The sequence below is a fragment of the Taeniopygia guttata genome, chromosome 37, assembly GCF_048771995.1.
Source record: "Taeniopygia guttata chromosome 37, bTaeGut7.mat, whole genome shotgun sequence".
In the NCBI taxonomy this organism is placed as follows: domain Eukaryota; kingdom Metazoa; phylum Chordata; class Aves; order Passeriformes; family Estrildidae; genus Taeniopygia; species Taeniopygia guttata.
The window spans coordinates 1,409,329-1,425,085 of NC_133062.1; the positions used below are offsets into that span (position 1 = coordinate 1,409,329).

A 15,757-nucleotide genomic window follows, 5' to 3' on the forward strand; every position below is an offset into this window, starting at 1 on the left:
TTCAATCCCAGTTAAACACCAGTTCAATCCCAGTTAAACACCAATTCAATCCCAGTTAAACACCAGTTCAATCCCAGTTAAACACCAGTTCAATCCCAGCTCAATCCCAGTTCAACCCTAATTCCTCATGCAGATCCCTCCCAGTGCTCCCAGTTCCTTTCCCAGTGTCATGTCCTGACTCCCAGTCCCTCCCAGTCCATCCCAGTCCATCCCAGTTTGTCTCAGTCCATCCTAGTCCCATCCCAGTTTGTCCCAGTCCCTCCCAGTTTATCCCAGTCTCACCTTGAGTGCGGGGATATCCTCCACTCTCACCACGAATTCGTCCCTCTCCCGGAATATCCCCTCTCCCCAGTGACTCCCAGTGCCATGTCCTCACTCCCAGTGACTCCCAGTTTGTCCCAATTTGTCCCAGTCCATCCCAGTGCTCCCAGTCTCACCTTGAGTGCGGGGATATCCTCCACTGTCACCACGAACTCGTCCCTCTCTCGGAATATTCCCTCTCCCCAGTGACTCCCAGTGACTCCCAGTGCCATGTCCTCACTCCCAGTCCCTCCCAGTTTATCCCAGTGACTCCCAGTTTGTCCCAGTTTATCCCAGTTTATCCCAGTCTCACCTTGAGTGCGGGGATATCCTCCACCCTGACCACGGACTCGTCCCTCTCTCGGAATATCCCCTCTCCCCAGTGCTCCCAGTGACTCCCAGTGCCATGTCCTCACTCCCAGTGACTCCCAATGCCATGTCCTCACTCCCAGTTCCATCCCAGTCCCTCCCAGTCCATCCCAGTCCATCCCAGTTTATCCCAGTCCGTCCCAGTCTCACCTTGAGGGCGGGGATATCCTCCACTCTCACCACGAACTTGTCCCTCTCCCTGAAGATTCCCTCTGCCCAGTGCTCCCAGTCCCTCCCAGTGCCATGTCCTCACTCCCAGTTTGTCCCAGTCCCTCCCAGTCCCTCCCAGTTTATCCCAGTTCCTCCCAGTCCATCCCAGTCTCACCTTGAGTGCGGGGATATCCTCCACCCTCACCACGAACTCGTCCCTCTCTCGGAATATCCCCTCTCCCCAGTGCTCCCAGTGACTCCCAGTGACTCCCAGTGCCATGTCCTCGCTCACAGTTTGTCCCAGTCCCTCCCAGTGACTCCCAGTCCCTCCCAGTGACTCCCAGTACATCCCAGTCTGTCCCAGTTTGTCCCAGTCCATCCCAGTCCATCCCAGTCCGTCCCAGTCTCACCTTGAGTGCCGGGATATCCGCCACCCTCACCACGAACTCGTCCCTCTCCCGGAATATCCCCTCTCCCCAGTGCTCCCAGTGACTCCCAGTCCCTCCCAGTCCATCCCAGTTTATCCCAGTCCCTCCCAGTCCATCCCAGTCTCACCTTGAGAGCGGGGATATCCTCCACCCTCACCACGAACTCGTCCCTCTCGCGGAATATCCCCTCTCCCCAGTGACTCCCAGTCCCTCCCAGTCCCTCCCAGTGCCATCCCAGTGACTCCCAGTGACTGCCAGTGACTCCCAGTTCGTCCCAGTCCATCCCAGTTTATCCCAGTCTCACCTTGAGTGCGGGGATATCCTCCACTCTCACCACGAACTCGTCCCTCTCCCTGAAGATCCCCTCTCCCCAGTGCTCCCAGTGACTCCCAGTCTATCCCAGTGACTCCCAGTGACTCCCAGTGCCATGTCCTCACTCCCAGTCCCTCCCAGTCCGTTCCAGTCCCTCCCAGTCCATCCCAGTCCCTCCCAGTCCATCCCAGTCCATCCCAGTCTCACCTTGAGTGCGGGGATGTCCTCCACCCTCACCACAAACTCGTCCCTCTCCCGGAATATCCCCTCTCCCCAGTGACTCCCAGTGACTCCCAGTCCCTCCCAGTCCCTCCCAGTTTGTCCCAGTCCATCCCAGTCTCACCTTGAGTGCGGGGATATCCTCCACCCTGACCACGAACTCGTCCCTCTCCCGGAATATCCCCTCTCCCCAGTGACTCCCAGTGACTCCCAGTGACTCCCAGTCCCTCCCAGTCCATCCCAGTTTATCCCAGTCTCACCTTGAGTGCGGGGATATCCTCCACCCTCACCACGAACTCGTCCCTCTCTCTGAAGATCCCCTCTCCCCCGCTCTCCTCCTCGTCGCTGGTGTCCCCGCACACGGCGGCCGTTCCCTGTTTCTGCGCCAGGTGCAGCGGCCGCTCCGGCGGCTCCGGCGGCTCCGGCGGCTCCGGCGGCTCCGGGGACCCCCGGGGGGGGCTCGGGGACCCCCCGGCCCCGGCCCCGGTCCCGGTCCCGGGCGGGGACCCCGGCGGGGCTGCGGGGGGAGGGGGCGGCTCCGGCTGGGGGGGCTCCGGGGGCGCGGGGGGAGGGGGCGGGGGGGGATCCTCCGGCGGGGGGGCGGCTGTGGGGGGGGGAGAGAGTTAGACAGGTCCTGGAAGGGTCATGGGACACAATGGCAGGTCCTTATGTATCAATGGCAGGTCCTGGAAGGTCACCATGAACCCCTGGAAGGACCTTATGAATCAATGGCAGGTCCTGGAAGGTCACCATGAACCCCTGGAAAGACCTTATGAATCAATGGCAGGTCCTGGAAGGTCACCATGAACCCCTGGCAGGTCCCTATGAAGCCCTGGCAGGTCCCTATGAACCCCTGGCAGGTCCCTATGAACCCCTGGCAGGTCCTGGAAGGTCACCATGAACCCCTGGCAGGTCCCTATGAACCCCTGGCAGGTCCTGGAAGGTCACCATGAACCCCTGGCAGGTCCCTATGAATCAATGGCAGGTCCTGGAAGGTCACCATAAACCCCTGGCAGGTCCCTATGAAGCCCTGGCAGGTCCCTATGAACTCTGGCAGGTCCTGGCAGGTCCCTATGTAGGTTCTGGGGGGGCTCCGGGGGCGCGGGGGGAGGGGGCGGGGGGGGATCCTCCGGCGGGGGGGCGGCTGTGGGGGGGGGCGGAGAGAGTTAGACAGGTCCTGGAAGGGTCATAGGAAACAATGGCAGGTCCTGGAAGGGTCATGGGAAACAATGGCAGGTCCCCATGTATCAATGGAAGGTCCTGGAAGGGGTATAGAAAGGCCACGGCTACCCCAGCTGGTCCTGGAAGGTCACCATGAACCCCTTGAAGGTCCCTATGAATCAATGGCAGGTCCTGGAAGGTCACCATGAACCCCTGGAAGGTCACCATGAACCCCTGGAAGGTCACCTTGAACCCCTGAAATGTCTCTATGAACCCCTGGCAGGTCCTGGAAGGTCACCATGAACCCCAGGAAGGTCCCTATGAATCAATGGCAGGTCCCTATGAACACATGGCAGGTCCTGTAAGGTCACCATGAACCTCTGGAAAGACCTTATGAATCAATGGCAGGCCCTGGAAGGTCACCATGAACCCCTGGAAGGTCACCATGAACCCCTGAAATGTCTCTATGAAGCCCTGGCATGTCCTGGAAGGTCACCATGAACCCCTGGAAGCTGTTTTTGGGACCTGGAAGGTTCCTAAGAACCCATGGAAGGTCCTGGCAGGTCCCTATGAACCCCTGGCAGGTCCTGGAAGGTTCCTATGACCCCCTGGAGGCTGTTTATACATCCTGTCAGGTACCTATGAACCCCTGGCAGCTCCTGGAATGTCTCCATGAACCCCTGGAAGGTGTCTACAAGCCCATGGAAGGTCCTGGAAGGTCCCTATGAACCCCTGGCAGCTCCCTGTGCCCTCTCCCAGGTCCTGTCAGGTCCTGTCAGGTCCTGTCAGCTCTCACCGTGCGCCTCGGGGGGCTCCCTGCGCTCGGGGGGCTCGTCCAGCGCCGACATGGCGGAGCTGATGCTCTTCTGCAGGTCCTGGAAGGTCCCTATGAACCCCTGGAGGCTGTTTATGGGTCCTGAAAGGTCTCTATGAACCCCTGGCAGGTCCTGGAGGTCCTTATTAACCCCTGGAGGCTGTTTATGGGTCCTGGAAGGTCTCTATGAACCCCTGGCAGGTCCTGGAAGGTTCCTATGAACCCCTGGAGGCTGTTTATGCGTCCTGTCAGGTACCTATGAACCCCTGGCAGGTCCTGGAATGTCTCTATGAACCCCTGGAGGCTGTTTATGGGTCCTGGCAGGTCCTTATGAAGCCCTGGCAGGTCTCTACAAGCTCATGGATGGTCCTGGAAGATCCCTATGAGCCCTGGCAGGTCCCTATGAACCCCTGGCAGGTCTCTACAAGCCCCTGGAATGTCTCTGTGAACTCCTGGCAGGTCCCTATGAACCCCTGGCAGGTCTCGGCAGGTCCCTATGGATTCCTGGAAGGTCCTGGCAGGTCCCTATGGATTCCTGGAAGGTCCTGGAAGGTCCCTATGAATGCCTGTAAGGTCCTGGAAGGTCTCTATGAGCTCCTGGCAGGTCTCTAGAAGTCCGTGGCAGGTCTCTACAAGCCCATGGAAGGTCCTGGAAGGTCCCTATGAGCCCTGGTAGGTCTCTATGAACCCCTGGCAGGTCCTGGCAGGTCCCTATGAACCCCTGGAGGCTGTTTATGGGTCCTGGCAGGTCCCTATGAACCCCTGGCAGCTCCTGGAAGGTGCCCATGAACCCCTGGAAGGTGTCTACTAGCCCATGGAAGGTCCTGGAAGGTCTCTATGAAGCCCTGGCAGGTCTCTACAAGCCCCTGGAAGGTCTCTGTGAACTCCTGGAAGGTCCTGGAAGGTCCCTATGAACCCCTGGAGGCTGTTTATGGGTCCTGTCAGGTCCTGTCAGCTCTCACCGTGCGCCTCGGGGGGCTCCCTGCGCTCGGGGGGCTCATCCAGCGCCGAGATGGCGGAGCTGATGCTCTTCTGCAGGTCCTGGTTCTTGCTGACCGAGTCCTCCTCGTCGCTGGAGAAGGAGGGCAGCGTCTCCAGGTTCCTCTTCAGCTCCTCGTCCAGGCGCTTGCAGGGCGAAGGACACGCCATCACCAGCCCCCCCTCGGCCTCGCCGCCCTCCAGGGACCCCCCGAGCACGGCGGGGGCGAAGCCGGGGGGCGCCGCGCCGCCCTTGGGGGCTTTGCCGGGCGGTGCCGCTTGGCGCTTGCCGGATTTCAGGAAGTCCAGGAAGGAGGCCATGAAACCCAACTTCATCTCAGGCTGCTTCTCCTCGGCCTCGCGCAGCCGCTGCTGCGGTGGTTGCGGTGGTGGTTGTTGCGGTTGTTGCGGTGGTGGTTGCGGCGGTTTGGCGCGGTTCGGTGATGGTGGTGGCGCCTCGGTGAACGGGCCCGGTGCTGCCGGGACGGAGCCGGGAATGGCGGGGACGGAGCCGGGGACGGAGCCGGGGACGGAGCCGGGGACGGAGCCGGGAGAGGCGTCCGGCTTGGAGACGGCCAGCTTGATCTGTGGGGGGAGAAAAGGGTTACTGGTTTGTACTGGGTTATACTGGTTTGTACTGGGATACACTAACCCATCTATGGACATGGCCAGCTTGATCTGTGGGGAGAAAAGGGTTACTGGGTTATACTGGTTTGTACTGGTTTGTACTGGGAGACATTGAGCCCATCTATGGATATGGCCAATTTGATCTGTGAGAGAAAAGGGGTTACTGGTTTGTACTGGTTTGTACTGGGAGACATGGATCCCATAACCCCCATTGGACATGGCCAGTTTGATCTGTGGGGAGAAAAGGGTTACAGGGTTATACTGGTTTGTACTGGGATACGCTAACCCATCTATGGACACGGCCAGTTTGATCTGTGAGAGAAAAGGGTTACTGGTTTGTACTGGTTTGTACTGGGAGACATGGATCCGACTGTGACTCCCCCATTGGACACGGCCAGCTTGATCTGTGGGGAGAAAAGGGTTAACTGGTTTGTACTGGTTTGGACTGGGAGACATTGATCCCATGACCCCATGACCCTCATTGGACACGGCCAGTTTGGTCTGTGGGGAGAGAAAAGGGTTACTGGGTTATACTGGTTTGTACTGGGATACACTAACCCATCTATGGACACGGCCAGTTTGATCTGTGGGGGGAGAAAAGGGTTACTGGTTTGTACTGGTTTGGACTGGGAGACATGGATCCCATAACCCCCATTGGACATGGCCAGTTTGATCTGTGGGGGGAGAAAAGGGTTACTGGTTTGTACTGGTTTGGACTGGGAGACATGGATCCCATGACCCCATGACCCTCATTGGACACGGCCAGTTTGGTCTGTGGGGAGAGAAAAGGGTTTACTGGTTTGTACTGGTTTGTACTGGGAGATATTGATCCAACTCTGACTCTTCCATGGACACCCAGTTTGATCTGTGGGGAGAAAAGGGTTACTGGGTTATACTGGTTTGTACTGGGAGATATTGAGCCCATCTATGGACACGGCCAGTTTGGTCTGTGAGAGAAAAGGGGTTACTGGTTTGTACTGGTTTGTACTGGGAGACATGGATCCCATGACCCCATTACCCCATGACCCCCATTGGACACGGCCAGTTTGGTCTGTGGGGAGAAAAGGGTTACTGGGTTATACTGGTTTGTACTGGTTTGTACTGGGATACGCTAACCCATCTATGGACACAGCCAGTTTGATCTGTGAGAGAAAAGGGTTACTGGTTTGTACTGGTTTGTACTGGGAGACATTGAGCCCATCTATGGACACGGCCAGTTTGGTCTGTGGGGAGAGAAAAGGGTTACTGGGTTATACTGGTTTGTACTGGGAGATATTGATCCAACCGTGACTCCCCCATGGACACCCAGTTTGATCTGTGAGAGAAAAGGGTTACTGGGTTATACTGGTTTGTACTGGGATACACTGATCCAACCGTGACTCCCCCATGGACACCCAGTTTGGTCTGTGGGGAGAGAAAAAGGGTTACTGGTTTGTACTGGTTTGTACTGGGAGATATTGAGCCCATCTATGGACATGGCCAGTTTGATCTATGGGGAGAGAAAAGGGTTACTGGTTTGTACTGGTTTGTACTGGGAGACACTGATCCAACCGTGACTCCCCCATGGACACCCAGTTTGGTCTGTGAGAGAAAAAGGGTTACTGGGTTATACTGGTTTGTACTGGGAGACATGGATCCCATGACCCCATTACCCCATGACCCCCATTGGACATGGCCAGTTTGATCTGTGGGGAGAAAAGGGTTACTGGTTTGTACTGGTTTGTACTGGGATATGCTAATCCACCTATGGACACGGCCAGTTTGATCTGTGGGGAGAGAAAAGGGTTACTGGGTTATACTGGTTTGTACTGGGACACATGGATCCAACCGTGACTCCCCCATGGACACCCAGTTTGATCTGTGAGAGAAAAGGGTTACTGGTTTGTACTGGTTTGTACTGGGAGACACTGATCCCATGACCCCATGACCCCATTGGACACGGCCAGCTTGATCTGTGGGGGGAGAAAAGGGTTACTGGGTTATACTGGTTTGTACTGGGAGACATTGAGCCCATCTATGGACACGGCCAGTTTGATCTGTGGGGAGAGAAAAGGGTTACTGGGTTATACTGGTTTGTACTGGGAGACATTGAGCCCATCTGTGGACACCCAGCTTGATCTGGGGGGAGAGAAAAGGGTTACTGGGTTATACTGGTTTGTACTGGTTTGTACTGGGAGATATTGAGCCCATCTATGGACACGGCCAGTTTGATCTGTGGGGAGAGAAAAGGGTTACTGGTTTGTACTGGTTTGGACTGGGAGATATTGAGCCCATCTATGGACACCCAGCTTGATCTGTGGGGAGAGAAAAGGGTTACTGGTTTGTACTGGGTTATACTGGTTTGTACTGGGAGACATTGAGCCCATCTATGGACACGGCCAGTTTGATCTGTGAGACAAAGGGGTTTACTGGGTTATACTGGTTTGTACTGGGATACGCTAACCCATCTATGGATATGGCCAGTTTGATCTGTGTGAAGAAAAGGGGTTACTGGTTTGTACTGGTTTGTACTGGGATTCCCTGACCCGCCCTCCATGGACACAGCCAGTTTGATCTGGGGGGTCAGGAGGCTCCAGTATGGACCAGTATGGACCAGTATGGACCAGTAACCCCCAGTGACCCCTCCACAACCCCCATGGACACACCCACATTGATCTGGGGGAGAAAACCCCAATTCTGGGTCATTTTGGGACCATTTCGAGCACTCCAACCCCCCCAAACCCCCAATTTTGGGTCATTTCGGGACCATTCCGAGCACTCCAACCCCCTCAAACCCCAATTTTGGGTCATTTCGGGACCATTTGAGGCGCCCCAACCCCCAATTTTGGGTGATTTCGGGACCATTTGAAGCCACTCAAACCCCAATTTTGGGTGATTTCGGGACCATTTGAGGCGCCCCAACCCCCAATTTTGGGTCATTTTGGGACCATTCCGAGCACTCCAACCTCCAGCCCCGAAACCCCAATTTTGGGTCATTTCGGGACCGTTCTGAGCACTCCAACCCCCTCAAACGCCAATTTTGGGACCATTTTGAGCACTCCAACTCCCCCAAACCCCAATTTTGGGTCATTCCGAGACCATTTGAAGCCCCCCAACCCCCAATTTTGGGTCATTTTGGGACCATTCCGAGCACTCCAACGCCCTCAAACCCCAATTTTGGGTCGTTTCGGGACCATTTGAAGAACACCAAATCCCAATTTTGTGTCATTTTGGGACCATTTGAAGAACACCAAACCCCCCAACCCCCAATTTCGGATCATTTTGGGACCATTTGAAGCCCCCCAAACCCCAATTTTGGGTCATTTCGGGACCATTCCGAGCACTCCAACGCCCTCAAACCCCAATTTTGGGTCATTTTGGGACCATTCCGAGCACTCCAACTCCCCCCAAACCCCAATTTTGGGTGATTCCGGGACCATTTGAAGCCCCCCAACCCCCAATTTTGGGTCATTCCGGGACCATTTGAAGCCCCCCAACCCCCAATTTTGGGTCATTTCGGGACCATTCTGAGCACCCCCAGCCCCGAAACCCCAATTTGGGACCATTTGAAGCCCCCCAACCCCCAATTTTGGGTCATTTTAGGACCATTCTGGGCACCCCCAGCCCCGAAACCCCAATTTGGGACCATTTGAAGCCCCCCAACCCCCAATTTTGGGTCATTTTGGGACCATTCCGAGCACTCCAACCCCCTCAACCCCCAATTTCGGGACCATTCCGAGCACTCCAACGCCCTCAAACCCCAATTTTGTGTCATTTCGGGACCATTTGAAGAACACCAAACCTCCCACCCCACAATTTTGGGTGGTTTCGGGACCATTTGAAGCACACCAAGCCCCTCAAACCCCACCCAAAACCCCAATTTTGGGTCATTTTGGGACCATTCCAAGCACTGCAAGCCCCCAAACCCCAACTTTGGGTCATTTTGGGACCATTTGAAGCACACCAAACCCCTCAAAAAGCCCCCAACCCCCAATTTTGGGTAATTTCGGGAGCATTCCGAGCACTCCAATGCCCTCAAACCGCAATTTTGGGTCATTTCGGGACCATTTGAAGAACATCAAACATCTCCAACCCCACCCAAACCCCCAATTTTGGGTCATTTCGGGACCATTTGAAGAACATCAAACCTCTCAAACCCCACCCAAAACCCCAATTTTGGGTCATTTCGGGACCATTCCGAGCACTCCAAACCCCCCAAACCCCAATTTTGGGACCATTCTGAGCACCTCCAGCCCCAAAACCCCATTTCGGGACCATTCTGAGCAAACCAAACCCCAATTTTGGGTCATTTTGGGACCATTTGAAGAACACCAAATCCCAATTTTGTGTCATTTCGGGACCATTTGAAGAACACCAAACCTCCCACTCCCCAATTTTGGGTGATTTCGGGACCATTTGAAGCACACCAAGCCCAAATTTTGGGTCATTTTGGGACCATTCCGAGCACTGCAACGCCCTCAAACCCCAATTTTGTGTCATTTTGGGACCATTTGAAGAACACCAAACCTCCCACCCCCCAATTTTGGGTGGTTTCGGGACCATTTGAAGAACATCAAACCTCTCAAACCCCACCCAAAACCCCAATTTTGGGTCATTTCGGGACCATTTGAAGCCCCCCAAACCCCAATTTTGGGTCATTTTAGGACCATTTGAAGAACACCAAACCTCCCACCCCCCAATTTTGGGTCATTTTGGGACCATTTGAGGCACCCCAACGCCCAATTTTGGGTCATTTTGGGACCATTCCGAGCACTCCAACGCCCTCAAACCCCAATTTTGTGTCATTTTGGGACCATTTGAAGAACACCAAACCTCCCACCCCACAATTTTGGGTGGTTTCGGGACCATTTGAATCACACCAAACCCCTCAAACCCCACCCCAACCCCCAATTTTGTGTGATTTCGGGACCATTTGAAACCCCTCAACCCCCAATTTCGGGTCATTTTGGGACCATTCCGAGCACTCCAAACCCCCCAAACCCCAATTTTGGGTCATTTTGGGACCATTCTGAGCACCTCCAGCCCCAAAACCCCATTTCGGGACCATTCCGAGCAAACCAAACCCCAATTTTGGGTCATTTCGGGACCATTTGAAGAACATCAAACCCCTCAAACCCCACCCCAAACCCCAATTTTGGGTCATTTTGGGACCATTCCGAGCACTCCAATGCCCTCAAACCCCAATTCGGGACCATTCCGAGCAAACCAAGTCCCAGTTTTGGGTCATTTTGGGACCCTTTGAAGCACACCAATCCCCCCAATCCCCAATTTTGGGTGATTTCGGGCCCATTTAAAGCCCCCCAACCCCCAATTTCGGGTGATTTAGGGCCCATTTAAGCCCCCAAGCCCCTCACCTTGAGCGGCCGCAGCGGCTCCACGCCCTCTCCATCCTCTCCGCCCTTCTTGCCGCGGCCCCGGCCCCGTCCCCGCGGCCTCTTGGCTCCCTCGGGGAAGCCGGGGGGCTCCAGGGGCCGGATCCTGGGCCTGCCCCGGGGCCGGGGGGGCCCTTCCCGCTTGGGCTTGGTGGGTTTGCGGCCGCGCTTCTTGGGCGCGGGGTGCGCCCCGGGGTGCGGGCAGAAGTCGATGTCGCCCATGGGGGTGAGCGGGGCCCGGCGGCAGCTGGAGATGAGGTCGGGCAGCAGGTCCGGGAGGCGCCGCGAGTTCAGGCGGATGTCGGCGGGCACGTCGGCTTTATCCTCGTCGTCCTCGAACTCGTACTCCTGCGCGTAGGTTTTTTTGGGGGGTGGGAAGGGGTCCCGCTTGCGCAGCAGGTGGAAGGATGAAGTTTTCAGCAGCTTTTTGGGTTTGGAGGAGCAGAATAAAGGGGTGCTGAGAGGAGGAGGAGGCGGTTTGGGACCCCCGTCGCCGGTGCTCTGGATTAAGCCCAGCGGTTCTGCGTTCACCGTGGAGGGTAACTCGTGTTTGGGGGGCTCCAGCCCCAGCTGGGGGGGATCCCCGGCGGCCCCTCCGTCCTGCGGGCAGAACGAGGGGTAGCTCTGCCCCATATCGTACGGAGGCGGCGGTTTCATCGCCTCGGGCCGCGCCTCCAGCCCGGCGGCGTTGGCGGTGCCTTCCTCCTCCTCCTCCTCGCTGGGCTTGGGGAAATCCTCGGGCGGCGGTCCGAACATGTCCTCCATGCCGGGGAAGAAGCCGCGGTCCTCGTCCTGCAGCAGAGCGTCCGGGAAGCAGATGGAGGTGAGGGGCACGAAGCGCCCCTTGCCCCCCGCGGGGCTGCCCCCTTCCGAAAACTGGTCCTTGGCTTCGGGGGGCACGGCCGGGACGCCCCCCTCGGGGTCCAGCAGGTGCCCGGGCGGTCCCTGCACCCCCGCGCTCTGCCCCAGGTGCGGTTCCAGGCCCAAGGGGGGCTCCAAGAAGTCCTGGATTTCCTGGGGAGGGGGCAGCACCTCCATGGAGTCGGGGGGCAGCGGCGGCGGGGCCTGGGGGTCCAACCCCTGCGAGCGCACCTGGTGCAGGTGAGCTTCCAGCAGCAGCTGCGGGGAGGGGGCGGCCGGAGGGGCCGCGGCGGCCGAGGGGGCGGCGGGGGGCGGCGGGGGCGGCGGTGGAGGGGGCGGCATCCGCTGCTGCTCCAGCAGGTGAACGTCCATCGGGGCCCTGCCCTTGGGCCGGCCGTGCAGCTGGCTCTGCGTGTGGGTCAGCACCGAGGGCAGCAGCGAGCCCCCCAATTCCGGGGAGGGGTCCAGCAGGAGGTTGTGGGGCTCCAGCGGGGGTCCCTCGCCCACCAGCCGCCCGTGCTCGGGGGTTTTGGGCAGGTAGGAGTGCGGCGGTGGCGGCGGGCCCAGCTCCTTGCCGCCGGGCAGGTGCTCGGGCGGCTTCTTCAGCTCGTAGGTGTCCAGCGTGGGCGGCGGCTGGTGGCCGTAGTGGACCACCGAGGTGGCCGCCACCTCGCCGCCCCCTCCTCCTCCTCCTGCGCTGGCCCCCCGAAACTCTTTTCCTCTCTCCGGCTTCTTCTTCTCCTTGAGCAGCGCCAGCTCCAGCGGCGCCTCCAGGTTGGAGTTGGGCCGGATGACGCTCTGCAGCTGGTACCGCTCCTCCTTGCCCAGCGCCCCCCCGTAGCCCCCCAGAGTTTTGGGGCGCTCCTCGCAGCCCCCCAGCCCCTCTCGGGGCGGGCTGGGCGCCTGCAGCAGGTGCTGGATCAGGAAATCCTCGTCCTCGCTGCGCTCCGCCGCCAGCAGCTCCGCCTCGCCTTTCGCCCCCTTGCCGAAATTTGGGGGCGCCCCCGGCGGGGCGGGGGGCGGCTGCCGCTCCAGCCCCCCGCCCGGAGCGGCGCCGTAGCCCTGCGGGGCCATGAAGGACGGCGACAGCACCGAGCCCAGGTACTTCTGCGACTGGCCCGGCGACGCGCCGCTCTGCGGGCGGGCGGCCGGCGGCGACTGCAGCGGGCGGATGATGGGCGAGGGGCTGGAGCCCCCCAGGCCGGCGTAGGGCAGCGGCGGGCCGGGCATGGCGGGCGAGTGGCCGGTGCTGTAGCTCAGCGAGGGGCTGGCGGTGGGCAAGCCCTGCGAGGGGGCCGGGGGTCCGTAGCCCCCCGCTTGCCCTCCCTCGGGCTGCACGCCGTAGGGCAGCGCCTGCAGCTGCTCGGGCGAGTAGGTGCCGGCGCCGCTGACGCAGGGCTGCAGCCCCCCTTGCCCGCCGGCTTGCCCCCCGCCCTGGTAGCCGCCGGCTTTGCCGCCCAGGTCGCCGCCCTGCCCTCCGCTGAAGCCCCCCGCGGGCTGCGCCGCCCCGGGCAGGCTTTGGGGCGCGCCGGGCGCGGTGTAGCCGGGCGCTGCCCCCATGGCCAGCAGGCTCTGGGGCGGCTGGCCCGGCGAGTATGCCGGCGACTGGCTGGCGATGACGGAGCTGGGCTTGGGCGTGCCGGGCGTGTAGCTGCTCTGGCACTTGGGCGTGTTGGTGGAGCGCGGCGGCGGCTGCCTGGACGCCGAGTAGCTCTTGGACTTGCCGCCGTTGCCGCCCGCCGCGCCGCCGTTGCCCGCCGCGCCGCCGGCGCCGCCGGAGTAGCCGGGAGACTGGATGATGGGCCGGTAGCCCGGCTCGGGGCGCGGCGCGGCGGGCGCGGCCTTGGGGGGCTGCTGCGAGCCCTCGGAGCTGGCGGGCGACTGCTCGCCCAGCGGGCTGCAGGACAGAGGGGCGCGGTGCGCCGGCACCTGCTGGTAGGATCCGCCGCAGCTCAGGTAGTGCTGCAGCCCCGGCGTCGGCGGCAGCTGCGGTTGCGACGCTCCGGGCCGCTGGTAGTGCTTGATGACGCTGTCCTGCCGCGAAATGGCGCGGTCGCCGCCGCCCGCCGCGTTGGCGCCGCCGAAAACGGGCGCGTTATAGAGCTGCGGCGGCTGCTCGGCGGCGGCCAGCAGGTTGAACTGCGAGGAACCGGGCGCCGGGCGGTACGGAGGCGTCTGCGCCGGCAGCGCCGAGCCCAGCACGGCCGAGCCCAGGCGGTCGAAGCCCAGCGAGGAGGGCACGGCGGGCTGCGCCGGTTTGATGTGCAGCAGCGGGTCGTGCGGCGACAGCAGCCCGTTGGAGCCGGGGCTGAAGGCGGCCTCGGGCAGGCTCAGCGGGGAACCCACCGGGAAGCTGCGGCCGCCGAAGGACGCCGGGTGCTGGTACGGGCCCAGCGCCGAGGAGGACGGGAAGGTGCCCGAGCCGGGAAGGGCTCCCGAGATGAAGAGCTCGGCCGGGGCGGGAGTGTGCATGGCTGCCGGGGGGAGAACAGAGGGGTGAGCGCTGGGAGAGAGGGGAAGGGGAGTGGGGGGAGTGCGGGTACCCCGGGATGTGTGGGGAACCCGGGGGGTAGGGGGGACACCTCCAGGGGGAGTGGGGACATCCCCAGGGGGAGTGGGGAACACCCCCAGGGGGAGTGAGGAACACCCAGGGACCCCATTTGGGGACAGGGGACAGCCCCAGGTGGAGAGGGGGACACCCAGGTACAAGTGGGGACCCCATTTGGGGAGGGGGGGACACCCAGGGACCCCATTTGGGGAGGGGGGACACCCCCAGGGGGAGTGGGGACCCCATTTGGGGAGGGGGGGGACACCCGCAGGGGGAGTGGGGGACACCCAGGTACGAGTGGGGACCCCATTTGGGGAGGGGGGACACCCCCAGGAGGAGTGGGGGGACCCCCCCCCACCCCAAAAAAAGCCCCCAGACCCACCAGTCTGCCCAGAGGGGTGCAGAACTGGGACCCCCAGACCCACCAGTCTGCCCAGAGGGGACACAGAATTGGGACCCCCACCCCAAAAACGCCCCCAGACCCACCAGTCTGCCAGGAGGGGACACAGAACTGGGACCCCCAAAAAAGCCCCCAGACCCACCAGTCTGCCCAGAGGGGACACAGAACTGGGACCCCCCACCCCAAAGAAGCCCCCAGACCCACCAGTCTGCCCAGAGGGGACACAGAACTGGGACCCCCAGACCCAGAAAAGCCCCCAGACCCACCAGTCTGCCAGGAGGGGGTGCAGAACTGGGACCCCCCACCCCAAAAAGCCCCCAGACCCACCAGTCTGCCCAGAGGGGTGCAGAACTGGGACCCCCAGACCCAAAAACGCCCCCAGACCCACCAGTCTGCCAGGAGGGGAGCAGAACTGGGACCCCCCACCCCAAAGAAGCCCCCAGACCCAAAGAAGCCCCCAGACCCACCAGTCTGCCCAGAGGGGTGCAGAACTGGGACCCCCCCCCCCAAAAAAAGCCCCTAGACCCACCAGTCTGCCAGGAGGGGAGCAGAACTGGGACCCCCAGACCCAGAAAAGCCCCCAGACCCACCAGTCTGCCAGGAGGGGACACAGAACTGGGACCCCCAGACCCACCAGTTTCCCCAGAGGGGACACAGAACTGGGACCCCCCACCCCAAAGAAGCCCCCAGACCCACCAGTCTGCCAGGAGGGGTGCAGAACTGGGACCCCCACCCCAAAGAAGCCCCCAGACCCACCAGTCTGCCCAGAGGGGTGCAGAACTGGGACCCCCCACCCCAAAAAAAGCCCCCAGACCCACCAGTCTGCCAGGAGGGGTGCAGAACTGGAACCCCCAGACCCACCAGTCTGCCCAGAGGGGTGCAGAACTGGGACCCCCAGACCCAGAAAAGCCCCCAGACCCACCAGTCTGCCAGGAGGGGACACAGAACTGGGACCCCCCACCCCAAAGAAGCCCCCAGACCCACCAGTCTGCCAGGAGGGGTGCAGAACTGGGACCCCCCACCCCAAAGAAGCCCCCAGACCCACCAGTCTGCCCGGAGGGGTGCAGAACTGGGACCCCCACCCCAAAGAAGCCCCCAGACCCACCAGTCTGCCCAGAGGGGTGCAGAACTGGGACCCCCCACCCCAAAAAAAGCCCCCAGACCCACCAGTCTGCCAGGAGGGGTGCAGAACTGGAACCCCCAGACCCACCAGTCTGC

At 60.7% G+C, this 15,757-nt stretch overlaps 1 protein-coding gene across 1 annotated transcript in view; it reads right to left on the reverse strand.

The window, feature by feature from the left end:
- Positions 1–15,757, reverse strand: part of PRR12 (proline rich 12) — a 43,446-nt gene that overhangs the window by 17,184 nt on the left and 10,505 nt on the right. Inside the window, exons 4-6 of the mRNA XM_072921450.1 lie at positions 10,713–14,065; positions 4,716–5,316; positions 2,039–2,382 (exon numbers count right to left, since the gene is read on the reverse strand). Coding sequence (XP_072777551.1) covers positions 2,039–2,382; positions 4,716–5,316; positions 10,713–14,065 — 4,298 coding nt within the window. The remainder of the gene's footprint in view (positions 1–2,038; positions 2,383–4,715; positions 5,317–10,712; positions 14,066–15,757) is intronic.